Below are 27,999 nucleotides of genomic sequence, written 5' to 3'. Positions count from 1 at the left end.
CCAGATAAAGCGGGAGGGGTAGTTTTGATGGACAATGTTATTTATGCCAGTAAAAATGTATGACATCTTGTTCCAGGATTCATATTCCCAGGTGTCAAAAAATGAGGTGCACATGGCCTATAGTAGAATTTACTCTACCCTGTTTGACATGTTTATGCAAGGTCAAATTCAGAAGAAAGAATATGAGTATTTCTGTATAAAAGAGGCTGTTATCCCCACAATATTTGGAGTCCCTAAGCTTCACAAGGACATAGTTAATCCACCATTTTGTCCAATTGTGGATGCCAGGAATTCCATCATGTCAGCTATTGCAAAGTACTTGGACTTTAAGGTGAAACCATATGTTCAAGTGGTGAAGCACCTGTTAAAAGATTCTTGGCAATTTTTACAGATGTGTAATGATGTGGGGACAGTTACTCTTGGCCTGTTTGTTACCACTGACGTAAAAGATCTGTATTTGGTGATCCCACATGATGTGGGACTGAAATGGTTTGCAGAATTTTTACATTTTCATTCACATTTGGATCAAGATAAAATTAATTTGCATTGTTTGATAAACCTCTTCTACTTTTGAATATATATGCACCATGTAATGACCAACAAAGTTTCATAACATCATTATATCCAATCTTAACACAGTATGATGGTTATTATTTTATTGAGGGTGGGGATTGGAATACCTATCAAAATCTAAAGTTGGATAGGTCTTGTCCACAAAGAGCATTTAACAAGTAGGCCGGGATAGCATTAAATGACTTCAAGGAAGATTTTCAATTATATGACCCCTTTTGTTATGCACATAATATTAATAATGCAATTAAGTATACCTTCTATTCACCATGCCACAAAATGTGGTCTAGGATAGATTTTGTTGTGATATCCAAAGCATTAATTAATTTGGAACCAGTAGTGGTTATACATACTCGATATCTCTCAGATCACTCAAAAATTTTGTTAAGGTTTTCTAAAGATTTAAAAGATACAAGAATGCATAGAGGTTACAATTGGTCACTTAATCCAAATCTGTTAAATAAAAAGGATATAATAGATGGAATTGTAAAATATCTGAAAGGTTTAACAGATAGGATGAAGCTTCAGGAACATACTCCTGATATTGAATGGGCAGCAGCTAAATCTCAAATTAGAGGATTTCTTTTGCAAAAAGCCTCATATTATAAGAAAAGACAAAACAATGATATTCAAAAATTAGAAACAAAAGTGAAGCTACTTGAGAAAGAACTGATTCAGAATTTTAATGCTCAAACAAAGAAGGAAATGTTGAAATGTCAAAGGGATCTCTTCTTGCTGCATAATAGTAGAGTAACACTTCAGGAGCATAGGTGTTTAGTGAAATATGCCAATAATGTTCAAATACCGTCAAAAGCATTGGCAAGGATTATAAATCAATCGAAAACAACTGTATATATTTCGGAAATACAATGCAATGAGACAGTGTATTCTAAAACTGAGGATATTATTGATATTTTCGAAAAAATCTATACCAAGGTTTATGAGGGTCAAATTGATAGGTCTATACATAAACAGAATAAAAGATTCTTGCAAAAAATTAATTTTCCAAAATTAGAAGAGAGTCTGCAAGGTGATCTGATTAAACCTATATCTCCATAGGAAATAGTATATGTAATTCAACATATGAAAGTACATAAGTCACCATGTCCTGATGGTTTGACAGTTGAATTTTATAAAGAGTTTGTTGATAGTTTTGGTAAAATATTGTCTCATGTATTTAACTACATAATCAGAAATAAAATTAGTGACCCTCACCTTAATGCGTCAAAAACAATCTTTATACATAAAGCTAATTCAGACCCCCAAAGCCCGGATAATTACAGGCCAATAGCATTAATAAATGTGGATATGAAAATTCTAACTACCATTATAGCATGTAGATTAAAAAAGATTATGATCCATTTAATTTCTAAGGAACAGGCTGGATTTATGGCAACTAGACAAACTAGTGATAACACACTTACACTACATAATATGATGATGTATGCTAAACAAAACAACTCTAATATTTATGCCCTTATAATAGATGCTCAGAAAGCATTTGATAGAGTGGATAGAAACTTTTTGCTTGATGTGTTACCTTATTTCAATATGCCACAAGAATTTATTCAGATACTACAAATATTATATAGTAATCCGTATACTACGTTATATATTAATAGGAGTTATTCTAAAAGAATACAGATTAAAAATGGTACATGGCAGGGTTGCCCTTTGTCCCCCTTATTGTTTAACCTTTATTTAGAACCTCTATTTTTATATATTAAGCAAAATTTGTATCATAATGCACCAATACTTTATAGGAATAAATTATTAATGTCGGCATTTGCTGATGATCTTATTATTTATTGTACAACCCCAATTTCTGATGGTGAAAAGATATTAAATGTTATAAACGAATTTTCAGAAGTCTCTAATTACAAAATTAATTTGGAGAAAACTAGTATTTTCCGTTAAGAACCCTAAACCTTTTTCATTAATGTCCCTGGTGGGGAAGATATCATGTAAAGAAAATATCAAATATTTGGGTATTAGCTTCTCTACGGATAATAAGGACTTTTATAGTAATAATATTAAATGAGTATGGGAACTAATAGTAGCTGATTGTGGCAGATGGAGGAATTTAAGACTACCGGTATTGGCAAAAGTATCAATAGTGAAAATGAATATATTACCACGATTGTTGTATATCTTTAGGTTTGCTCAAGTATCAATTTCAAAAACAGTTTTTAAACAAATTCATAAAGATCTAGCTAAATTTATTTGGGAGCCAAAGAAAACTAGAGTATCGTATGAGAAATTAATGACCCCGAAGAGTACAGGAGGACTTGAGTTACCGAATTTTGAGGTGTACTATTTAATTGTGAACGCCAACAGGTGTTTAAGAATTGCCAATTACGAGGTAGTTAGTACAAAGTGGATACCAACCTGGGTGGTCTTGAATTACAAGCATATTCTAGATCGGAACATAAATCCTAAAGCTTTACACTTTTTGGATAAAACTAGTTTGATAAAGTATGGGATTATGGACCACTTAAAAACATATTTGTCATCTTTGCAAAATTTATTCCAATCAGTAGACTTGTTGCAATATATGATGGTTTTCCAGCCTTTCCATAGGAATCCCAATTTTAAACTAAATAATCAGTTGACTGATCTCAGTAAATTCCCATTAATAGTTAATTTGACTCTGATTGATGTTTTTAATAAATTTAATTTATCGGCTTCGCAAGTTAGACAGGAATTGAATCTTCCTAAGAGTTGTATGGTTGTCATGAGACAAATCAGAGAACTTGCTCTGAGTCATTTTGAAAACTTTAAACCGGTAGTCGGAATTGTGGATAAATGCTCTGAATTGTGGCAGGCTGTCCAACAGGAGGTCAAATTTATAACAACAACAAATAAATTAATTAAAGATTTAAAATTCCAGGATAAAATTCTGTGGTCATGGTATTGGGTTAACAAAATGACAGTAGCAGATAATCAGGTATTAAAAGCAATTGATTTAACAATAAAATCGGTCTCTTTTCAAAAGTTGATGTATACGCAGTTGATGATTTGGAATAATGCTTATTATACTCGTCTTAGGTTACATAAATTTAATCCAAGGAATTCTCCAACTTGTCCATATTGCATAAATCAAACGGCGGCTCTTCTTCATATGTTCTGGAGCTGCAAGTGTATATGTAAACTTTGGAACTCTCTTAGAACACAACTACAAAAGATGGGTTATCAAAGTTCAACGTTATCATGGGAATTTATGATTCTACATGTTCCTCCAAGAGAGCTCTCTAGGTCACAAACTATAATATGTATGAATATTTTTTGCTGATGAAGTTATATATAGCTACAAATTGGTTAGAACCAGACAAGACATCATGGGATAATTTCAAGCTTGTGGCTATAAAGCATATATTAGCACATAAATTACTCCTGAAGCAAAGTAACAAAAATATTAATAACCTGAAAATATGGGAAAAGGTTTTTAACATTATATTAGCATAATACTGTTATTAGGAATATATTAAAGTTTGGATGTATATGTGGAGGAAACAATGTTTTGAAAACATGTATGATATGTATGGACGCAAAGTACTTCTACAAATGTTTTGGCTTTGTTTTTTCTTCCCTGGTGTTTTCTTTTTTGTAATAATGACGATTTTTATATGGAAGCATTTCGTGTAGATATTGTATATAGTTTTGATAGTAATAGTAGTGAATTATGTGTGTGATTTTATTGTATTTGGAAAATATATATCAATAAAAATTATTATGGAAAAAAAATTAATTTGCATTGTAATCTTATGGAACCGTTTTTGTATAATAACTATAGAATTTTTGGAAACCATTTTTTTCTGCAAACAAAAGGTGTGGCCATGGGTGCAGCTTGTGGCGTCATCTATTCCAACGCAGTTATGTCTACCTGGGAGGAGAAGTTTTTGTTTAACAGTAGCTTCAAAGAATCCTGAGCCATGTACTCTAGGTACCAGAATAACATTTTTCTCATATGGACAGGCACCAGGAGACAATTTCGAGTTTCAAGGAATACATCAAGAGCTGTACTGGTTTTCTAAAATTTTCGTTTGAGGTGAATGACCAAGCCATTGTGTATCTGGATGTGGCAATTATAAAGGACACCAATTGGTGTTTGGTGTCTAATATATATAGTAGCCCAATTATTCAAATGTTTTTTTTTACATTTTTGAAAGTCATTACCCTCTCCAGCAGAAAAAAGCAGTTTCAAAAGGATAGGACTACTGCTTTGTTGGACAGGAAAATGAAATGCCCAGGCAGTCCACTCCAAATGGGGCCATGAGAGAGACACCTCTTTAACTACCATTGACCATGGTTTATTTGCACTGGAAAGAGGGGTCAGGGAGTTAAGCAGATAATGTTTGATGAATCAAAGTGGCTAGTCTAATAGGCAATGTTTGATAGATTACCTTTGCACATGCAGTTATATGCAGAAGGCATAGAGGTGAACATTTGGGAAAGTAGGGGTCAAGGGGGGGGACTCAGTCTGTACCCACATTTTTAACAGGAACTGATAATGTAACTAATTCAAAGGGTGAGCTATGTAGTAGCAGGAAGCCTAAGTCTGAGCCATAGATGTCAAAAGGTACAGAGCCTTCTCTGTAAGAATTTACTTCAGGGGGAGAGAAATGTTTTGTAGCAGAAAGCCTGAATCTAAGACATAGCTGTTTAACAATACTGGACAACCACTGGAAAATAAACTGTGAAGAATCACAAAGAGATAGCTGAAACAGACATCAGATGCTAATTTACAAAATTTGAGGAAGATAGCAAAGGTGGTTTATAGTCTTTAAAGGCATTGAGAATCTGTATGCAAAAACAAGGGGTTGTTGCGGAGAAAATGTACTCCTTTAAGATATGTAGTAGGAAAAGTGCAGCAGCTGATAGGCTCAAAGACCTACCAACTGGACTTTGTAGCATTAGCACATAAATAGTCCTTTTTGTTCCCTAATTGGCAAATACACAGAAAAATGGGCTTATGCGATTTTTTATTTGCAAGGATTTGCAAATGATGTGAGATGGTATTGCAAAACCTGTGAGAAGTGTCAAAATGTTGGTAATGCTGAAAATAAGCTATGGTGCATCCAGTGATTAGGGAAACATGGCTACAGAGACCCAAAGGAAAGTCAGAAAAGCAAGTTTATCTGTCAGGGCAAATGAATTACAGGTAGAAATAGCAAATATTTTCTACCCTGTTTTTGAAAATGCAGGATCGTTTAAACAAGAAATTCTGAGTGTAACTTGAAATGGACCATTACCACAAGCTTAATTGGTTGAGAGCTTTTTAACACAACTTATTTGAGTCTAGGAAGGTGAGATAAAGCTGAAAAAATATATCTGTTCTTTTAAAAAGGAACCGCAGGAGATATTAATTAAGTTGCACTAATGCTACACTAAATTAAGAAAAATAAGAGCCATTCTCTAGAAGACAAAAGGAAACGTTGCACTGTACTTGTCATTTTAGTGTGCATGTAACATTTAAAAGGAAAGTATGGTATGAACATGTTCATTAAATAATCAGAGAATGTACTGCAGTTTGAAAGTGAAACTAATTTTGCTGTGTGAATATCTGTAGTGCTTAAACCTTAATATTCCTTAAAAATGCTAGTCCAAGTAAAGAGATATTACTTTATTTGGTAATTCTCTCAGAAGTATGCAACTCTGGAAACACAAAAGCATCTTCTGTAATTCAAACCTGAAATATTGTAGGAAATCCTGTAGACAGAGAGAGAGAAGGGATGTGTTGATACCACAGTTGATTATTTTAATCAGTAGAAGAGAATAACTTTTTACAAGTATCATGTAGCTCATTATCAAATCCTTTGCAGCTGGAATGTCCACAAAAGTTCCTTACAGAAAGAATACACTGAGTAAACAAAATCTCCTATGGTAATTGCCTCAAAGCCCTGCCTTTTTACTTGTATTATACAGACTACTGAAAGATGATCTTTGCCTGTCATACAGGGCATCCCTGGACACTGTTTTGATGAACCTTTTGCGTGTCATTCAAAGGGGATCCAGTGTCTGTCTGCCTGGGATGACATGCTTGACAAGCCACGCTGCTTTGCAAGGGACGGCTTGCACCTGTCACCCCTGGGATTCTGGATATTGGCTAAGGCTCTTGCCACCCCCATAGTGCCTTTTTTAGGCAAGGCTCAAATTCTAAACCTACCACCCTAGAAAACAAAAATGGGAAGAAACTGAGGGTAATACTGCTCAATGCCAGAAGTCTAAATCTCAAAATGCACGCACTCGAGGCCCTTCTCAGTATGGAGAACATCGATGTGCTGTAACTGAAACCTGGTTCAAGGCTCCTGAGAGCACCCCGGCACTATTAGGTTTTACCTCATATCATGCGTTCCGGCCCCAAAACCCGGACCACACCACAAAAGGAGGGGGTGTATCCATATTCATAAAGGATACCCACACCTCCAGGTTGATGGCAACGCACGAAGCTTTGGAAACCATCCAGGTGCAACTAACCATAGGCAAAACTGCTCTACAAATTGTAGCATGCTACAGGCCACCCTCTCAAACTCAGGAACCCCACACAGCCTTCCTGAAGACACTGGAGGGTATAAATGTATCTCCAAACACCATCATATTGGGTGACTTCAACTACCCGAATATAGACTGGGAACATTACTCAAGCCCTAACTTTCTAGCCCAACGGTTCCTGGAGTTCATAAATTCAAATGCCATGGAACAGCTAGTCACTGTTCCCACGAGAGGAGAAAATATACTAGATCTCATTATCACAAACATGGGGACAAAATGCTCCACACCGGATGTATATCCCTCATTGGTGAGATCTGATCATAAACTAATCTCACTGGAAATCCACATCCCCCGCCCACCCCAAACAAAAAAGACCACAGTGAAGAACTTCTCTAAAGCAAACTTCACACTACTCAAGACTGGTGTGGTATCCTTCAAGGCCCCTGAGCCAGTGGAAACCACAACCCAAGCTGCAGAAGCCCTTACAAATGCCTTCTATGAACACCTCCAGGACTGCATGGAATAGGCAATACCAAATAAAACCAAGACTCTTTCCACAAAGGGCAAACGTCCAGTCTGGTGGACCTCAGCCATTAACAAACTTTACAATAAGAGGAGAAAGCTATTACACGATAGAACAAAATCCATAAAAGGGAAGTCACCCCTGATCATTATTAGTAAAAAAATACGAGCACTCATAAAATCAACTAAGGACAATCATAAGGCCTTTTTCAGCTATGTTAGGAACCTGGGTGGAAACTCCCAGATATGCTCAGAATTAGTCCAAAATGATACAAAAATCACTGAACCCACAGACATTGCCAACATACTGGCAGACAGGTTCAGTGCAAACTTCACCCCCTCCCCTAAAGGAGAGATAACTATCCCAGCGGAGTGTAGCCTCCCAGACATCTCAAATGCGCAGGTGAAAGCTGCTCTCTCTAAAGCTAAAAGCACAGCATCAATGGGACCAGATGGTGTCCCCGGCTGTGTGCTACACGAGCTAAATGAGGAATTAAACCCGCACATAAGGCAGCTGTTTAATCTCAGCCTTACCACAGGATACATGCCCAAGGAGTGGCGACGGCAACTGTGGTCCCACTCCACAAAGGCGGTGCCTCACGGACCCTGGTAATTACCGCCCCATAAGCTTAACAAGTCTAGTCTGCAAAGCTATGGAGAGGATCATAATGGAGCTCATAAACAAAGATATAGGGGACTTGCAGACATTGGACCCGACCCAGTTTGGCCGTCAAGGGCAGATCATGCCTTTTGAACTTGGTTGACTTCTTCGAAACAGTCACCAAGGCCATTGATGAGGGAAAGGCAGTCCATACAGCCTACCTTGACCTTGCAAAGGCTTTCGACACAATACCCCACTCGGGTATTGTAGAAAAACTTACCAGCTTAAATGTAAACCCATATGTCACAAGATGGGTTGCAAACTGGCTTAAGGACAGAACTCACAGGGTTAGAGTTGCTGGCGCTATGTCAGACTCCAAGCCGGTCACAAGTGGTGTCCCACAGGGCTCGGTCCTTGGCCCCCTATTGTTTAGCATCTACTTCTCAGAAGTACAGGCCAACATGGGAGGACTTTGGCTGACAAAGTTTGCAGACGACTGCAAACTGGGCGCCATAGTGGAAAGTGCATCGGACACGGATATCCTTCAGAAGGGACTCACGGAAACAGATAGCTGGTGCCAGAGCCATGGCCTGAAGTTAAACGCCAAAAATGTATAGTCATACCCTTCGGGAAAAACAAGGTAACCCCAAGCTACCATATAGGTGGCAATCCACTAAGCACAGAAGAGGTTATCAGGGACCTGGGGACCCAGGTTGACAGTGGCCTTTCTTTTGACACTCTCGTTGCTAAAGTGGTTAGAAAGACCTTCTACATTGCCCACCTGATCATGAAGGGATTCACATCCAGATCTAGTGAGGTCATTGTTCCCCTGTACTCTTCACTTATCAGACCAATGATCGAGTACAATGCCCCATTCGGGATGTATCTCACCCGACATCTGCAGCAATTGGAGAGACCCCAAAAGTTCCTCACCAAAAGGATAAAGGGACTCCAAAATCTGTCATATACTGCCAGATTGAAGAAACTCCAGCTCTATTCAGTCGCATACCGTCTGCTCAGAGGTGACATGTGCCTGACATACAAGGCCATGTCCAACCCGGAATTAATGGACATGCTCCACCTCAAAAAATCCAAATCCAACAAAACAACTAGAGCAAGCGACTTAAACCTTAGCAGGGATATAAATAGGACGTGCTGGAGGGATAGATTTATCACTCAGAGACTCCCTATGCTGTGGAATAAAATCCCGGTCCATGTGAGGCAGAGCACCTCGCTGGCTCTGTTCAAGAGAAATCTTGACCTGTGGATGGGAGATCATAGGTTTACCCCGGGAATCATCTCTGTGTCACTGCTGGACAGAGGCACAACAAACTAATGGGTACAGTATTTTTTTCATATAAGGGGTGGCGTAAGCCACAAAACTTTGGGCTAAGCTTATAAATGCCTTAGGGCAGATAGCCTAGTATAAACCTATGAACCTATGAACCTAAATGCAAAACAAACAGCATCAGAACTACTAAATCAAAAGATATACATTTTGCTTGTGACATTAATAATAAATAATAATAATAATAATAATAATAATAATAATAATAAATACATAAATGTTGGAGAGACAGATAATTTCCATTCTCTGGAACAGGCTTTCCATCCATGTGAAGCATAATTCCTCCCTAAGCCTATTTAAGTGCAGTTGGACCAATGTTTGAGTAATCAGAATTAAACCCCTGTTCTGGTGCCTATGCCTCTGCTGGACAGAGGCAGACAGCAAATCAAATTTGTGGGTCACATTTGGGTTGCATGGCCAGGTTTATAAGGGCCCTAGGGGTCGTTAGCCTCGTATGCAACTATGAAATTATGAACCAGAGACTTTAATAATTATTTATTTTTTTGAAAATGTCTTAGTGCTATTTCAAAATGATGGGGAGAATAATCTTGTGTTTCTGTGAATTAAATGTTTTAGAAAATTAATAGTAAACTATAATTGTTTAATACTGGTGACTCTAAATGTGTCCATGCTATATAGTTTAGTATGGTACAGCGTCTTTGGTTCTGGATTAAATTAAATGTGGTTTCAGTGGATATTTCATTTAAATGCATGCCTTTCTATTCTTCCCCTTATTTTTTATCTTCAAACTTCATTGTAGTTTATGGTCTACCTCAAAAAAATGTTTCTTAATTCCTTCAATGGAATACTCAATCATTCCGATTAGTATTGCATCTATTAACACTTCTGTTAATTACATAAATAAGCATATTTGGGCATCATGTGTACATTGTTAATATCAACAAGTTATTTTTAAAGACTGACTATTTTTATAGTATTGTTTTCTCTAAACTTTTTTTTTTTTATTTAAATTCAGTCATTTATCCTGACAAGGCTGACATTTAATGTGCTTCAGAATATCAGTGTTGGATCCAGAATAGATGTTGATTGCAGAGCTACTGCTGACCAAACACAAATGCCAATATTTATTCAATACTATATTCTTCATATTCTTGGTACACCCTTATCTCGTTTTCTTTTCATGTTTAGAAATGTGCAAATCAAACTGAAAACACAGAATTGTAGAAAGTATATTTCATAGAGAAACGAAAGTCAGTTAAAATAATCAATAATAATAGGTATTAAGGTTTATCCCATGCTGGTAATTCTTGGTAGTCTTATTTGCCTCCCATTTTCTCCCCATCCTGGTCACTCTCCTCATATGAATTACTTATTTCTTGTTTTTTCAGATTTTGTTTTACTCTTTAGTTCTGTCCTCAGTCTTTTCCACATACCATCACTAGTTAAGATTACAGTGAAATAATTGAATTAAGCTGGTGGTTTGGGAGATAGACCTTCAGAAGTTGTAAGGTTCTAGGTACTCCAATATGCACGTTAAAGCTTTTTCCAAACTTTTGATCCAGTTATGGTCTGAGCAAACATTATGAACAAGGGAATACATTCCATCTAATCAACACTAAATTATTTTCTTATGTACAAAGTATTAGGTGCATGATTCTGGGCTGTCACTGTTGATTTCAATGATAGCTAGGTAGTAAGTGCTTAAATTACTAAAATGTTGGCATTAAGCAAGCCAGAATTGTAACTGTAATACCTCACTCTCATAAGTGCACATAAAATCCTACACATTAGGTGGGACATGATTTTGTTTAAAGTTATTCCTATCTAACAATATGCATAATGTTTTGTTGAAGTTTGTTGCATCAACTTGCAGATTCTGAGTTGCAATTACAGTTGAAAGTTCCATGTATTAATTATTGCTCATTTAATTCAAAACAGAATCCATTAACTTAGTGTCCTCTTGACCAGTCTTTTCTTATTTGTTTTACCTACTAAGAATGAAATTAAGTTTTGTGTAAGTATAATTCTGTTGGACAACATGCTTCTATCTTTTTTTTTTTCATTTATTTTCCGCGTGCCAGATCCTTAAGTGATTTCGAGAACACCACAGCAACCAGACTAAGATTTAAACCTCCCACTTATTTTGTTTGATTTTAGGACACTAACACATAACCGACACACCGGAAGTCTAACATTTAACTTCTCATGATTTTAAGGAAAAGTCAGGTCTGCTGTAACACAGCAAGAAAATTTTTATTCATGTCTGTTTTTAGAAAGTATCTCATATTTAAATAATGAGTACCAAATGTTGGCAATGAGTCCTTCTGCAAAATTTAGTTTGTTCACTGGGTAGTCTAACTTGGCAAAACCCCTTTTCAGCAGAGCCCTGGAGAGAAAAACTCCTTGTTCACATATTAAAACATAAATCATTACAAACATGGTAAGCAATTAAAATTTTTAAACTACCCAAAGTAGGTATGAGAAATTAAAAATATTTCCAAAAACATACACAGACATGAGCTAAACAAAAGAATCAAAAAGCATACATATATATATACTAAAACAGGGGGGCATACATTCACATGTTGGCTCTATACAAGTTGAAAAGAAAATGACTGTAAGAATTTACAGTTCAAGTGATGAGGTGGTGTGATTATCCATGTACAGCGTAGGTGCATAACCAAGAGTTGGGCAGGTATTGTTTGAGTCTGGCTTATACTATATAATAGTAACTCTTGGCATGCTGTTAGTTGTTCCAGCCAAGCAAGTAAATGATACTTATAATGACCAGGCTGCCTAGAAAGCTACTACATCCAACAAGAGACATAGTTACTACAGAATGCACAAGGTTTTGCACTAGTGTAACTAGATTAGTAGCATGCAGACAAACAGTTCACTGATCTGGACCACAATATGCAGAAAGTATTCAGACTGTTTCCAGACTGAAGAACTTTCATACTCAAATGACATTGTTCATTTGTAGGCAAAAATCAGGGCCAAAAATCCAAAACATAATCAGTACAAAACATGCATAACAATAATATTCATCAAAATGCAGAATGACAATCCATCTGCAAAGAAAAGATTAAAAATGTTCAACCAATGTCAGTCCTTTGAGATGTGGTGTAAGTGCTAGTAGTAAAAGTACAGAGGTTGCTATTACGATTCTACGAGAGCTACATGACACAATCACAGTAGTTCTATAAAACATAAAAAACCACCAAAGGTATTCAAGTGATTTAATCAAGTTGGACTGAACCAAACTGGGGAAGGAAATACTAATAACAACGTAGCAAAAGTACTGAAGGACAAAACAACAGTCAAAGGAACTCCTCCATAAGATTTTATTCCAAAAACAGTTGAGTGCTTTCATCCTACAGCAACAAATGGACTTTATCAAAACTCAATGAGCGATATCATCAGAATTAGTGATAGACTCCTAAAAATTGACTCCAGTCTAAAGAAAATCTCAACTGATGCCCCACAGTGGGGTTGTGGTGGCGAAATTAAAGAGCGTAATCAGGCAGCAGTTGCAGGACCTACTATAGAAATCAGGATAACAGGAATTGGTTTTGATAATGGGAGGCCCAATATGCTCATATTGGATGACACAGAATAGGACTTCCATCTGGCAAATGTCTTGACAGTAGCTAACTCGTGGTTCAGCATGGAAGATAACAACAAGATGACATACAAGATTGACCAACATATAACTCATGTAAACTTCCTCCTAGTAAGGAAAGGGCACTGGGGTAGGATCAGAGATTGCAAAGTCATCCTCAGTGAAATATTCTACAGCATAAACTACTGGTGGCTACAACCAGCTCCAAAAATGCTGTATGGTCAACAGGAACTAGGCTGAAGACTTAGAAGTTGACAAGAGCGAAAGCTCAATAGTCCAGGAAATACACAGGGCTCTAGCACCTCAGACAGAAGAGGAAATATGTGGAGTCAAAAAGAATGACATTGTCTCAAAAAACATGAATGAAAACTATTGAACAGATATGTTGAAATAAGGTACAAAGCTGCTGGTGGAATGTAGAAGTTTAGGAAGTTATCAAAAGAAAGAAGGAGTACAGGGAAACGTGAGAGCTAGAGAAGGCAGTCGAGGCTGAGAGGGAATATTGCTTGGCTAACAAATAGCAAAGAGAAGAGTCACAATAGCAAAGAAAAAGGCATCAGAGGCACTGATAGAGTTCCTTTGTGCCATCTACTAGCTACTGCAAAAGTGATTAGTAGATGGCACAAAGGAACTCTATCAGATTGCAAGGCAGAGGCAAAGTGATCAAGAAGATAGACAGCAGATGCTATGGATGCCAGCTGGCATTAACAACCTGCTTAGCAGTCCATCAACAAGCACAGAAAAAAGTGGAACAACACCACAGTGCCATTATACAAAGGCATTATTTAAGAAAAGTAAGTGTGACTAAACAAAGCCAACTGTGGGTTAATCCTGTGATAACCACACCCAGTCATGGGTTATCGCTTAATTATATGGGTCTGCTTTATAATGTTGAAGACCCACATAATCAAACTGCATAACAGCAAGATAATAATAGCGAAAACCCGTTTACTCGAAATCTTAAAATAATGAAACCTGGAGCATCAAACTTTTCAACTTACCACAAATCTGGTCTTCACTTAAAGGAACACTGCTCCATTTAAATGCAGCCTATACTAAATAATTATCAGCAGTTTTGCAGGGGGACAAACCCCCTGCACCCCTCCATGTGGGGGACTGCACTACCCCTAACTTATATATACCAACTCTGAGATCACACTACAGTGCGAAAAGGGTAAATTTCCACATTCACACTGTACTATGATCTCCATTTCATACCACTGATACATATTTAGTGCAGGCTGTATTTAAATGGAGCAGGATTCCTTTAAGTGAAGACAGGACTTGTGGTAGCTTGAAAAGTTCTATGTTCTGGCTTTCATTATTTTAAGATTTTGAGTAAACAGGTCTTTGCAATTATTGTCTCGATGTAACTCGAGTATGTGTGTCTTCGACGTTATGAAGTAGATCGAATTATACATTGTAAGGTACTACAACCCCCCCCCCCCCAAACATTGCCTCTCAACTGCCTTTAATTGTGCTATGTGTTCAAAAATGTTTGATTTTCTGGTAAATCATTGGAGATTCTGACAATGAAGCATGACATTATAACTTCAGTCTTATTTTTCAGAAAATGTATGTTGATTGAAAACCTCTTGCTGTATTTAATTAAATTGTAGTTATATTTGAAAACTGTCCCTGATTTTTAGCTTTTTCCAATTTCTGTTGGCTTTATCCAGAATTCTTGAGCAAAGAAGTTAAATGTATCCAGTAAGTCTTTCCCTCTCCTATCTCTCTTAATTTCTCACTCACTCTGTTTCTCTTCCTTTTATATCTCTCTCCCTCTCATATATACACATGGGCAATATATGTACATTAACACCTTGTTGGGTAATGTCCAGTTCTCCGACAGAACATCAGTGCACAGTTAGTCATTATCTAAACATTAATAAAGATGTATGTGCTATAACAAAGAAATTCTAAGTATACACTTACATGTGTTACATGCAATACATTTTAGAGTCAATGTTAATGCAAAGCCAACAACAAAAGAGCAGAGTGATTATGTGCAGTATTCACAACATTAGCATAGTTTAATATAATCAGTTTTATGATACAGCAAAGGTTATGTGGAGGGACATCTAATTGAGATAGGCTTGTGGAATATTTAAATGATACAGCAATTGTCATACCTCCAACTATTACTTAGGCATGCAGCCAGGAGGGTTTTTAATGTGCACCTGTCATTGGTAGTTCTTATTGCAATAGGAGGCTTCATCTAGACTTTGCTAGTGTAGGTAGGGAATGCAGTCACTGTGTTTACTAAATGACCTAGGAATATGGACAATTTGGGGAGTGGATTTTCAAATATTCCCTGGAGGGGTTCTCCAAGAAATACTGTCAAATAAAGATTGGTGATTAGGCCTGTATACACATTTGTGAACCAAGTATAGCTATATGGAATTGAAGTAATGGTGAACTTCAAACCAGCCAGGATCATTTAAGGAAAGACAGTAGTGCATATGACTGTTATGTCCAGAAGTGAAACGGGTGATCCTATCTATACACTTGCTCAAGCTTTTTTTTTTTTTTCAAGAGATGAATCTAGATTAGTAAAATGTTAAACTCTGTGTTAACAGATTTTACTACATATACAGAGAAAATCATATTGATAAAGTTTCAGTGAGTAGGACCTAGAAGGTGTAAATGGACACTATGGGTGTGAATGGGAGTCTGCAGCAGTTTGAGGAAAAGTCAGATAAAGAATAAAGAGTATGTCTGCAAAGAAAAGCTAATACATGTAGTTGCTTGCTCAAAAGAAGAAACAACTTTTAACGTTTTTTTTTTTCAATTTTTAGTCAGAATGGGATGATGCGGTGGTGGTGCTGTGGTAGCGTTGTCGCTTCACAGTTAGACGTTGCCCGTTCGATTCTCAGTTAGAGCGTCTTCTGTGTGGCGACATGCGTGAATGTGCGTTCCTTCTTTGAAGGTTGTGCGTTAGGCCCGGCAAGCCAGTACGTAAAAATCTACTGCCAATCATTAGCGGACCGGAGTTCCGCTGTGGCGACCCCTAACAGGGAAAAGCCGAAAGACACAAACAAGTCAGAATGGGATGATACTTGAGGTGTTGGTAGATCACTGACTTGCTCATCGGCTAGTCAGTCCGAGGGATATAGCTGTTCCAGGGACATTCCTGAAGTCATGGCAGAGCTACACCTTCTACATGAATTCCATATGGTGTACATGTCAGATACATTGAGGACTGGGGACAGAGTTATAACCTGTGTAGAATTATCAGGTACAGGATGTCTGTCATATCAGGTGAAGCCCATCCACTGCCTATACAGGAGCTTCTGTAATAGTGCATGTGGGTGACCCCCTCCCCTTGTAATGTTGCAGACAGTGCCACTGTGTCATCAGACCATGGCACTTTCATGTTGTTATCACCATCATCTATTACTGATACCCTGCTGACATCAGCACTATGTTGTTCTTTTGTGCTGGACTCTCCATCAGTGGAATGTGTGAAATCATAAACACACACATGGTGCCACTGTTAGCTCACACATATGCCTCCATAACCCCTGCTGTGGCAAACATACTGATACTTGTGGAAACAATGCTATAGAATATATTGTAAATACAGCTTGTCATGCAAGATGTTGCATTTGCAGACCTGATGTGTCTGGAAGTATAGAAGTGAACGCAGCCCTTGGTCAGTGCCTCCATTCAAGCATGCAGTGATGTGCTCTAATATAATGTGCATTACTAAGATGGTGATTTCTGTGTATTCAAGCATGCAGTGATGTGCTCTAATGTAATGTACATTACTAAGATGGTGATTTCTGTGTATTCAAGCATGCAGTGATGTGCTCTAATATAATGTACATTACTAAGATGGTGATTTCTGTGTATTCAAGCATACAGTGATGTGCTCTAATATAATGTACATTACTAAGATGGTAATTTCTGTGTATTTAAGCATGCAGTGATGTGCTCTAATATAATGTACATTACTAAGATGGTGATTTCTGTGTATTCAAGCATGCAGTGATGTGCTCTAATATAATGTACATTACTAAGATGTTGATTTCCCTGCTGACACATTGTGTTTGGTGCCTGGCCTGCTTTCACACTGAAGAACCCCTTATGTACGAGGTGTTGATTCTCCATGGCTAAGTGACACCAAAACACCTTGACATCTGTTATCTGCTTTTGTATTGTTGGCCCATCTGCTGTGGTGGACTTGTCTGTGGCAATGTCATGTGCCTTTTCCTTTGCATGAAATATTACATCAGTAATCTTGCATTGCACCAATTGCTGAGACCTATTTTGGCCACGCACATCATTCACATTCTACATCAGTACCTGGGAAATCTGGTCCTGATAATGCTTGTTTGCAGCACCTTTGTCTAGGAGATGTATGCCAAGTGTGTTGACGGCCTGCATTAGCAGTTCATTCTCCTGCCGCCATACAAACATTTTGAGGTGTTGCCTCCCTTGTGAGGCCTTGCCAATACCTGTACATCTAAGGGCAAAGATATGCCAGTCAGTGGGGCTACATGTTGCACTGTGGCATGTACATGAGTGTGATCATTACCTCCTTCCTTACTGCAGCTGGTAACATTTGCAGTTACTGCTTTGCACTGCCTTACCCCACCCTTTCTGGTACTGAACCCATGTATCTGCATACAGCCGTAATACCCACACCCCTTGTAGCAAGTAATCTCCTATGGTCACAGCTTGATCCTACACACAGTCAAAGAGTACTGTGCCATGCCAGTGTGATGAGATTCCACTTACACGTGCAACAATGTGCCCCACTCTCCCAGACATCCATCAGTGTTATTAGTTGCTCCTGAGGAACTTTACAGGGAGAACTCCTTCCTTAACATTGACAGATGTATGTATTTATTGAAGTTCATTTATCAGGGTAGGGCACTGATCAATGATGACCAATTTCAGGTCCAATCTGGGTTGTACAGATACAACTGGTGAAACAACAATGCAAAACTCACTGCCAAGAAATGCATTACAGTGCCTTTTGGGAAAACTGTCACCCAAGTGCATTACTACATTGATAAGACACCCCTAAGACTTGACATAGTAATCAAGGACCTGGGAATATATGTGGACAGTAATCTGGCCTTTAAGGAACATGTGGACAATGTGGTAAAAAAATCATTCTGTGTCACCCAACTTATCATTACGAGCATGGCGGCAAGGTCCTAGGAGGTCATAGTGCCATTTTATTCAGCCCGTATCAGCCCCATGATTGAGTACAATGCCCTCTTTGGCATATACCTGACCAGATATTTGCAACAATTGGAATGCCCGCAGAGGTTCCTTACCAGGAGAATCCAGAATATAAGCAAACTGTCCTGTACAGATCTCCTTAAAGCCCTATCTCTATACTCTGTTTCTTACAGGTTACTGAGGGGAATCTATGCCTGGCATGCAAGGCATCCTCGGATCCAGCTCTGACAGAACTTTTGCAAATCTCCAAAATGAACAGCATCGGAATCACTAGATCCAAGGATTTAAAATTTTGCTTATGACATAAATAAGGCATGTTGACAAGGCAGATATCTATCTCAGAGGATTCCCATGATCTGGAACAGGTTCCCCATCCATGTGAAGCAAAATCCATCTTTAACCCTATTTAAGTGTAACCTTGTCCAATGGATGGGAAATTTGAAATTCGTACTGGTCTGGCCCCATATCTCTGACAGACTGAGACAGACAGTAATGCCCAAACTAACATACACCCCATAACCTTAGAAACTTCCCAACTAACACGTGCCTCCTAATAAATTCCATGATATGTAGGGACACAGCTGGGTTAGATTGCATGGCTAGGCCTATAACGACGCTGGTGATCATTAGCTTAGTATAGACCTATGACCCTATTAGCTACAGTAGATGCAGGATATCGAATACAAGTAAAGAGTTTAAATAAAAAGTCATAAATATGAGTGAACTGTATATATATATATATATATATATATATATATATATATATATGTGTGTGTGTGTGTGTGTGTGTGTGTGTGTGTGTGTGTATGCATATGTGTGTGTTAAAAAAGTAACTGAAAAGGAAGAGAAAAAAATGATTGTGTGAAGGAAAGTAAGTGAGTTAAGATAATTTTAGAGCAGAGATAATACATACTGAGAAAGTTTTGATTATATATGCGTAGTTGGTCAACTACTGGTAATGAATTACAAACTTGTCATTCAAATTCCTCTGTATCTTAGTCATATGGTTGTAAATAGTGTTGTGCTAAATGGGGATGGCACTCTATGCCCTTCTAACAGCATGCAGTGCAGTGGTTAAGCTAGGGAAGCTAGATAGTGCCAATGTCTGCAAAATCACTGCCTGCATGCAAGGTATTAGTGATATATGTCAATGTGACCTATGCAAATCACTTTCAGCATAAGGAATATGACACATATGGTATGTATACACATGTAATGCCATAGTGCAGTGCTATGTTGCATGATGCATAATTCACCAACATAAATCCATGCACAATGGTCTACCATATTGCTGAAGTGGACCTACAAGTGGACATGGCTGCCTCTGGGGTGTATTTTCTTTTTGCCATCCAGTTATCCAGGTTGCGCTTAAAAAGGGATAATGAGGTACTTTGCTTGACGTGGACAGGGAGTCTATTACACAGATGGGGGAGTCTCTGGGACACAAATCTGTCCCACCAACAAGTCCTATTGATATCACAGACCAGGTTGAGGTCGCGCATGTGGGTTGCTCGAGTGGAGCTTGACTTGTGGATATGCAGCAGTCTCATCAAGGTGGGGTCTGAAAGTGCTTTGTATGCCAGACAGCAGTCATTGCGGAGGAGTCTGCATGAAACGGAGTAGAGGGACAGGGGTTTTAGCCTATCTGTGTAGGGTAGGTGTTTGAGGCACTGGATTCTCCTAGTGAGGAACCTCTGTGGTCTCTCCAGCTGCTGCATGTGCTTTGTGAAGTACATACCATAAGGGCATTGTATTCAATAATCGGTCTTATAAGGAAAGAATACAAGGATTTTATGACCACCTTATTCCTAGATGAGAAATCCTTACTATTGAGGTGGGCCATTTAGAAAGCTTTCCATATGACGGAAGCAATATGGTGGTCAAAAGTCAGGTTGCTATCTACATGGGTGCCTAAATCCCTCACTACTGATTGTGTACTTAGAATGTTGTTATTAATGTGATAATATGTGGGGGTGTCACACTCCCCAAAGGGGATGATGATGCATTTTTTGGCATTCAGCTTGAGATCATTACGGGTCTACTGCTTGAGGTGGCTTCCCCTATTTTGATTAGGTGGGTTCTATCAGTGAGCCAGTTTGCTGTCCATGTGGTAACATATGGTTTGATGCCAGGTTGAAAGAGTTTTACTATGCCCGAGTGGGGAATAGTGTCGAACGCTTTGGCCAGGTCAAGGTAGGCCCATCTTTCCCTCGTCCATGGCCTTGATGATTGTCTCAAAGAAGGTGACCAGATTTATCAGACACGACCTCCCCTTGACAAAGCCAAACTGTGTGGGGTCGAGTGTTTGGAGGTTGCCAATGTCCCTGTTAAATGAGGTCCTTAATAATCCATTCCAAGGCCTTGCATATCAGACTAATTAGGCTGATGGGTCTGTCAGTTCCTGGATAGTGGATGCTCCACCTTTGTGTAAAGGGATTACAGTGGCTGTCCTCAACTTGGCTGGGACAAAGCCGGTACTCAGGCTTTGTTTGAATAGGGTGCCTAATGGTGCTGCAGGTTCATGCCTGAGGTCATGTAGGATGCAGCCTGGAATGTTATAAGGTCCCACAGAGGCTTTATTTTTTGTCTTTAAGAAGGCAGTGACGACCTGTTCCCTAGAGATAAGGGAGGGGGGTAAGTACTGGGGATGTCCTGATTTACTGATGGGGGGGACAGAGGGGTGCAGTTTTCACTGAATCTGTCAGCCAGTAGGTTTGCTATATCTACAGCATTTGTGTATGTGGTGTCCTTGACCACCATTTCTAAACAGATCTGGGTGCTTCCATTGAGATTGCGGACATATGTGAAGAAGGCCTTATGATTGTCTCTAGTAGATGTGGCCAATTTGGACTCGAAGTTGGTTTTAGAGGATTTCATGAGTGCTCTTATTTGCTTTTTCAGGTTAAGGAGAGATTGCTTCCAAATGGGCACCTGCTCCTTCTTGGTCCTGGACAGCAACTTTTTCCTTTTGTTAAATAGTTTATTTATTGCAGATGTCCACCAGACAGGTTTACTCTTCCTTGCAGCGGATGATTTGGTCCTGTCAGGTATTCCTGATTCTATCATCTATATAAATGCTCGTATAGTACTTTGGTGTAGATTTGGACATTGGTGCCAGTTCCTACAGTGGGGGAGGGGGCTGTGAAGCTGTTTATTCCATCCCTCAGGAGGTTGTAATCAACTTTGGAGAAGATTTTTTATTTGACCCTAGCTGGAGGGGGGTCAGGGGAGATGGTGACTGTGAATGTGACCGCTTTATGATTGGATCTTACCAGGGAGGATGATACCGTAGGGTTGCTGCAGTGGTTACTCATGTTGGTTAATACCATGTCCAAGATATTATCACCTCTTGTGGGGGTATTGACTAGCTGTTCCAAGACATTTGCATTGATAAAATAGAGGAATGTCTGGGCATTTGTGTTCTGGTATGAGTAGTTTTTCCAGTCTATGGTTGGGTAATTAAAGTCTCCCAGGATCAGGGTAAGGGGTTGTATCTTGATAGATTTGAAGAGGTCCAGATAGGTGGAGTGGGCATCTTTAGTGAAATTTGGGGGCCTGTAGCTAGCTATAATTTGAATAGGGGTCTTGGCAATGATTAACTGTACCTGGAGTGTCTGCTGTGCATCATACTGTTTGACCAGCCTGGAGGTGTATGTGTTTGTGTGTGTGTGTGTGTGTGTGTGTGTGTGTGTGTGTGTGTGTGTGTGTGTGTGTGTGTGTGTGTGTGTGTGTGTGTGTGTGTGTGTGTGTGTTGTCTGTGCACTTAAAGGATTTTCGACTGGAAACAGACTGCCTACCCTGCTTGGACTACTTTTGAATAGTTAGTAATTCTGTACAATATTTCAAGTTATATATTTTTTATTATTTATTTATTTTTTTTTACTTAGGATGAGTTTAAGTTTGCTACTTCTACTACCATTATCTGATCTGATTAATATGCAGTGATTAACTAGCTATATATGGATTGAAAATCTTCCACACAAAGAAGTTTCTTACACAGTTTTGTTTTTGGGCCCACTATACTTGTTTAGTGGGTCGTTTGAGACTTCGGGAATACCACAGAGATTACTTGTTTTTTATTATATATTGAAACTCCACCTTCTTTGGCTTTGCTGACATTTTGGGGTCTGAATGTATGATAGGATGAGTAATCAGGTAAGGCTGGGGTGCTCTTCACAGCTTTGAACCAGGTTTCTGTGACTGCACAAATGTCAGCATCTTCCAGGGTTAAAAATGCTTGCAGTGAGTGCAGTTTCATGTTGAGACTCCTAGCTTTTAGCAGCATGACCTTTAATTGGCATTTTGTTGAAATTTTTATGTTGGTAGAATCTACCTCATGACTTTTCCTAAAAAAGACACTATGGGAGAGGCAAGGGCCTTTGCCAGAAACCTGAAGCCCAAGTGAGAGAGATGCAGGCTATCTCTAACAAAGCATCGTGGTCTGTTGATCATATATTTCTAGGCTGTTAGGTACTGGATCCTTCTGGAATGACACCAGAAACTAAGCCAGTTGTTAAAGTCAGTCATTTTCTGTTTGTATTAAGGCATTATTCTGGGTAATTGTGATGGTAGAATGCTGCTTAAGGCTAGGGACATACCTGCCTAGGACATATATTCAGCGAGCTCAACCATATCTCTCTTCATATAGTCCAGGGAGGTATGTCTCAAGTTGTTCACGCCAACATGGACTATGACAGAGTTGTAACAGTACCTGTTGTTGAGGGAAAAAGGAGATAATTCACGGTTAAGAAACTAAGGGGGTTGGCCTTCCCAGATGTTCTCTCTGTATTAAGTAGAATGAGCTAATGACACTGGACTGGGATGAGTGTCCCAGATCAAATTTACAGTAGGGGTGGGCAACTGCAAAGCCACCAAGTATAAGAACAAAACACCAATAGGGACGGAGGGTGGGAAACTATGCTACAGCTACTAGCTACACTATTTTAGGCAGAAAACAGTACAGAAATGTTTATCACAGCAGAAAAACAGCAGTATGACACTAAATGAAAGTTTTAAACAGATAAAGGAGCAAGGAGATTCTAGAGAATGATTTTATCTGCAAACAAATCAGTTATATGGTACACTTCTTGGCAGGAAATCAGAACAAACAGATGCTTGACAAATGTAGACAATTTCCAGTTAATACCTTTCACACAGTGAAACTACAGTGTGACAGTAACAAAAGTGATTTAACAGGCCCTGTAAGGCAGACAGTTTCAGTACAATAGTGCAGATTAGTTCATAGCAATAAAATACAACAAAAAGTAGACAGAAGACAATAAAAGTGCTATAAATGGTTAGAATAAGCAATAATTAGTAAAAATAAGCAAAAAAAAAGCAAAAAACAAACAGGATACTTATTGTTATATATCACAGATCAGAGTTGTGATCAGTGCTGCTCCTCCATTCAGCTCAGTGTGAATGAACAGAAATCCTCTCAAAGGTAGGGCTTAAATACCAGAAGGTACAACCTGAAACAACTTAATAAAAGCTCAAAAGAACCAGTGAGTGCTTACTCCAAGCACTAGACCAGCCAAGCTTTATCACTCAGTAGCCAATCAACCCAATCCTCTCACTAAAGTGAAGAAAGGCTTCTACTAATCCAAGATGGCCTGGAACATATGCTCAGAGCAAATAGCCATTGCAAACAAACAACCAGGTCCAGAGACAGCAAACCTGAACTGAGTTATGCTACAGCTACTAGCTACACTATTTTAGGCAGAAAACACTACAGAAATGTTTATCACAGCAGAAAAACAGCAGTGAGACACTAAATTAAAGTTTTAAAGAGATGAAGGAGCAAGGAGACTCTAGAGAATGCTTTTAACTGCAAACAAATCAGTTATATGATAAACTCCTTGGCAGGAAATCAGAACAAACAGATGCTTAACAAATGTAGAAAAATTCAAGTTAATACCTTTCGCACAATGAAACTAGCTAAAAAAGCTTTACAAACAGTGTGACAGCAACAACGGTGATTTAACAGGCCCTGTAAGGCAGACAAATTCAGTACAATAGTGCAGATTAGTTTATAGCAATAAAATACAGTAAAATGTAGGCAGCAGACAATAAAAAGTGCTATAAATGGTTAGAATAAACAATAAATAGTAAAATAAGCAAAAAACAGGATACATATTGTTATATATCACAGATCAGAGTTGGGGTCAGTGTCCCTCCTCCTTTCAGCTCAGTGTGAATAAACAGAAATCCTGTCAAGGGTAGGGCTTAAATACCATAAATGAAAACAAAACCATACTGACTTATTTTCATTTGCAAACATTACATATCCTTATAATCTTCTGTACATTCATTGTCAGTCAACCATTATAGCTCATTAAATTCCTGCCTTCTCTGAAGCCTCATTCCACCTTCAAATTATTATTCTGTATGTATTCTTCCCACAATTCCCATTTTTTCTATCCAATTTGCTCCTACCCTTTTCTAAAGATTCCACTTTCATTTCCCTTTTCTCTCTTACTATATTCACTACGTATGGTATGATTGGTTTAGATTTTGATTTCCATTTCCTAGTATTTGATTTTTTGTCAGCCACCATAATTAAACTCAGCAAGGTCGTACTATGTCTAGGCAAATCCGATGGCAGCACAGCTCAAAATAATTTCCTTAGTTACACCAGTTTGTTCATCTAGTATTTCTGGCAGAGTAGTCTGAAGGGAATTTTTAAAGTCTGCCAAACTCATTACACTCCCAAAAATATGTTCCCAATTATCTTGTTTCCCCATCACACCTCCACTATTTGCCATCTATGTAGTCTGCTTATGGTATAAAAATACCAATACCTATAAAAACACTTCCAAGCAAAGATCCTAAATCTCCTACACTTTGTTGCATATTTGGGAGCCACACATATAGCCTTTCATTGTTTCTTGGTGAAGTGCTTATCCAGTCTCTCTTCCCAATCCTTTCCAAACTCCTGTGATTGATTGATTCCTATAGTTATCATGCAGTATTTTATAAGTTTTACTAAGTATCCCTTTTTTAACAGCAACTTCTGTTCTAGATTCTACTAAAAACTCGACCAGTGCTGATCTTTTGCTTAGGATTCCTCATATTCTTTTCTGTTTGCCTATACTCTGGGGTCAATCCTTGATTGGGAAAGTAATCACCAGCCTGCATTCCAAATGAATTCTTGGTCACTTCCCATTCTATTACCTTTCCCTCTCTAATTATTTGCTCCCAGTACCTTGGTACCTTTTCCAGTTTTCTGCAGTAAATTCCAACCGCTACTGCCTGTTCTCTGTACCCTTAATTGCAGTCATCCCTATCGACAGATTCTCCTTTATCCATTCATGTGTTGGCTTAGATCTTAGAATACTTTTTGCTACTTTATGAATATAATAATCTGTACGGTTATTGTTATTCTTAAGGATCTGCGTCCAAAATCACATTCTCTCCATATTTCTTGAGCTTTCCCCTGTTTCATCATCCTGTTTTCACTTTGAATTGTAGCTTTCTGCTTGTGCTATGTATAGGAGCTTTAATAATGTAGCTCTGAAATATCCATTCAAATTAGGTAATACCAACCCCCCTGGTTCTATTGTTAGGATTAGTCTATTCCACTAACTCTTGCCCACTTCCTTTCCCAGATAAAATCCTTTAACTCTTTATTAATTGCTATCCACAACTTCTCCTCTGGTTGATAACCTGACCTGTGTATAAAACAAAACGGGCTAAAAACATTTTCACACTTGTATCTTGCTATCTTTATCCATAAAACTAAGCTATGGAGCCTTCTGTTTCTCAATTTTTGTATTATCTTTTGTTTAATCTCTTTCCACATATTCTTAGCTGCCATATCAGAATCCTTTTAATCCATACTTCTAAGCACTTCATTTTATCATATTGTCATAAATATGGGTATTGCTGAACCAGTTCATGTGTGGGTATATAGCTTACAGCTATTGCTTTTGTTTTATCTTATTAATTTTGTATCTCCAAGACTTGAAAGTGTCTCAGAATGTTCCAAAAAAACTGAAATATCCCTGACTGGTTTTATCAGGTACAAAGCAGTATTATCTGCAAATAAAGCTAACTTTTCTTGACCACCATACCAATTATATCCTTGAATTTCTGAGTCCCTTATTTTCTTTGCCAATGATTCTAAATATAATGCAAATGCCAAACTGAGAAACAGGCACTCCTGCCTTGTTCCTCTTCTCAAACAGAACTTATCAGAGTGGAGCCTCCATTATAATTTTCACCTCTGATACCTTATATATCCTCCTAATAAACCTTATTATTTCATCAGGGAATGCAAATGCTTGCATTGCCCTACTTATAACATCCCAGTTTACTCTGTCAAATGCTTTCCCTGCATCAAGACACACCAACAGCAGAGGCATTTTCTTATATTCTGCCTCCCTCTTGATCATCATTGTTCTATTAATGGCCTGAAATTATTGCCTCCACTCCACAAAACCACACTGATCCATATCTATCAATTTTGGCATTACCGTTGCTATTCTTGTAGCAATGATAGACATAAACACTTTATAGTCAAATGAGCCTGTATGAAGGTGGATCTGATAGGTATTTACCATCTTAAGTTATTACAGCCCCACAGCTTTCTCCAGGATGTTGGTGCTTCTCCCCCTTTTAAAATACTGTTACACAAAACCTTCCAGATCTTTAGCGCTTTCTTTCCTCTTTGTTTCCAAACTTCCACCAGAATACCATCTATTCCTTGAAACTTTCCTGTAGATTGGTTATATATCACCATTTTATATCATGTCCTCGCATCCTAACCGTTAGTAATTAAGCCTCATCTACCTCTAACCATGGCATATTTAATTCTTCCATAAGCATTTCTGTTTGTATTTTTTCTTGATTGTGTGGAACAGGGGGAGGGAGATGGAGCAACACCAGGTAAGTTGAATCAACACCACTACTTGATCCCTTTTCTTGTTTGTTCATGAAAAGATTTGGATGCCTTATTCCCTAGTACCACCGTTGTGTCAGACTGGTGTTGTCAAGCAGAAAACAAAATGAGATCTACTTACTATGTTTTCTAATGTGCGACTCTGAAGGACGATTTGCTTGCCTTTTTATTTCACAACCTGCAAGCAGAAAAAACGCAAAAATCAGAACAAATGTTTGGTAACAATAATGCTAAAAATGCATGAGTAGTTTTCAATAAACTATCACAAAGGTGGATTTTCATTTAAATAAACATTGTAGTAAGTAGTATACATATGTGTATGCATGTGTGCCTGTGTTTTCCTCTGTGTGTGTATGAGTTTGTGCACTTCTGCATATGGGTCCATATATGCATGTGTGTATGTCTGTGTATGCAGGCTTTATTGTTATGTTTGTGTGTGTGTGTGTGTGTGTGTGTGTGTGTGTGTGTGTGTGTGTGTGTGTGTGTGTGTGTGTGTGTGTGTGTGTGTGTGTGTGTGTGTGTGTGCATGTATGGGTATGATTAAGGGTTTCTTATAATTCCACTTCTCTTGGCAGTTGATGGATACCTACATGAAGTGCAGTGGCACAACACTTTTACTGTAACACCATAGGCTACCTAAATTATTCCAGCCGACATGCACAAATGTGAAAATGGAAGCAGGACACAATTAGAAGAGCGTGCAATCTCAGTTTAACAATGTCATTGTGGTATGCTTTGTTTGGGGCTTCAGTGACTTGGTAAAAAAGGAACGGTGAGGTGCTAGGGAA

At 38.4% G+C, this 27,999-nt stretch overlaps 1 protein-coding gene across 3 annotated transcripts in view; it reads right to left on the bottom strand.

Annotated features, from left to right (window-relative positions):
* The window catches only part of EHF (ETS homologous factor), a 402,661-nt gene that overhangs the window by 36,283 nt on the left and 338,379 nt on the right, over positions 1 to 27,999 (bottom strand). For all 3 annotated transcript variants that reach the window (XM_044082637.1, XM_044082638.1, XM_044082639.1), the window contains one exon: positions 27,333 to 27,389. In XM_044082637.1, the coding sequence (XP_043938572.1) occupies positions 27,333 to 27,389 (57 nt within the window). The remainder of the gene's footprint in view (positions 1 to 27,332; positions 27,390 to 27,999) is intronic.

This window comes from Protopterus annectens, chromosome 9.part0 (assembly GCF_019279795.1).
Source record: "Protopterus annectens isolate FY-2018-M chromosome 9.part0, PAN1.0, whole genome shotgun sequence".
Classification (NCBI taxonomy): Eukaryota; Metazoa; Chordata; order Ceratodontiformes; family Protopteridae; genus Protopterus; species Protopterus annectens.
The sequence above is the reverse complement of the archived record's forward strand: the minus strand, read 5'-3'. Positions and strand labels throughout refer to the sequence as shown.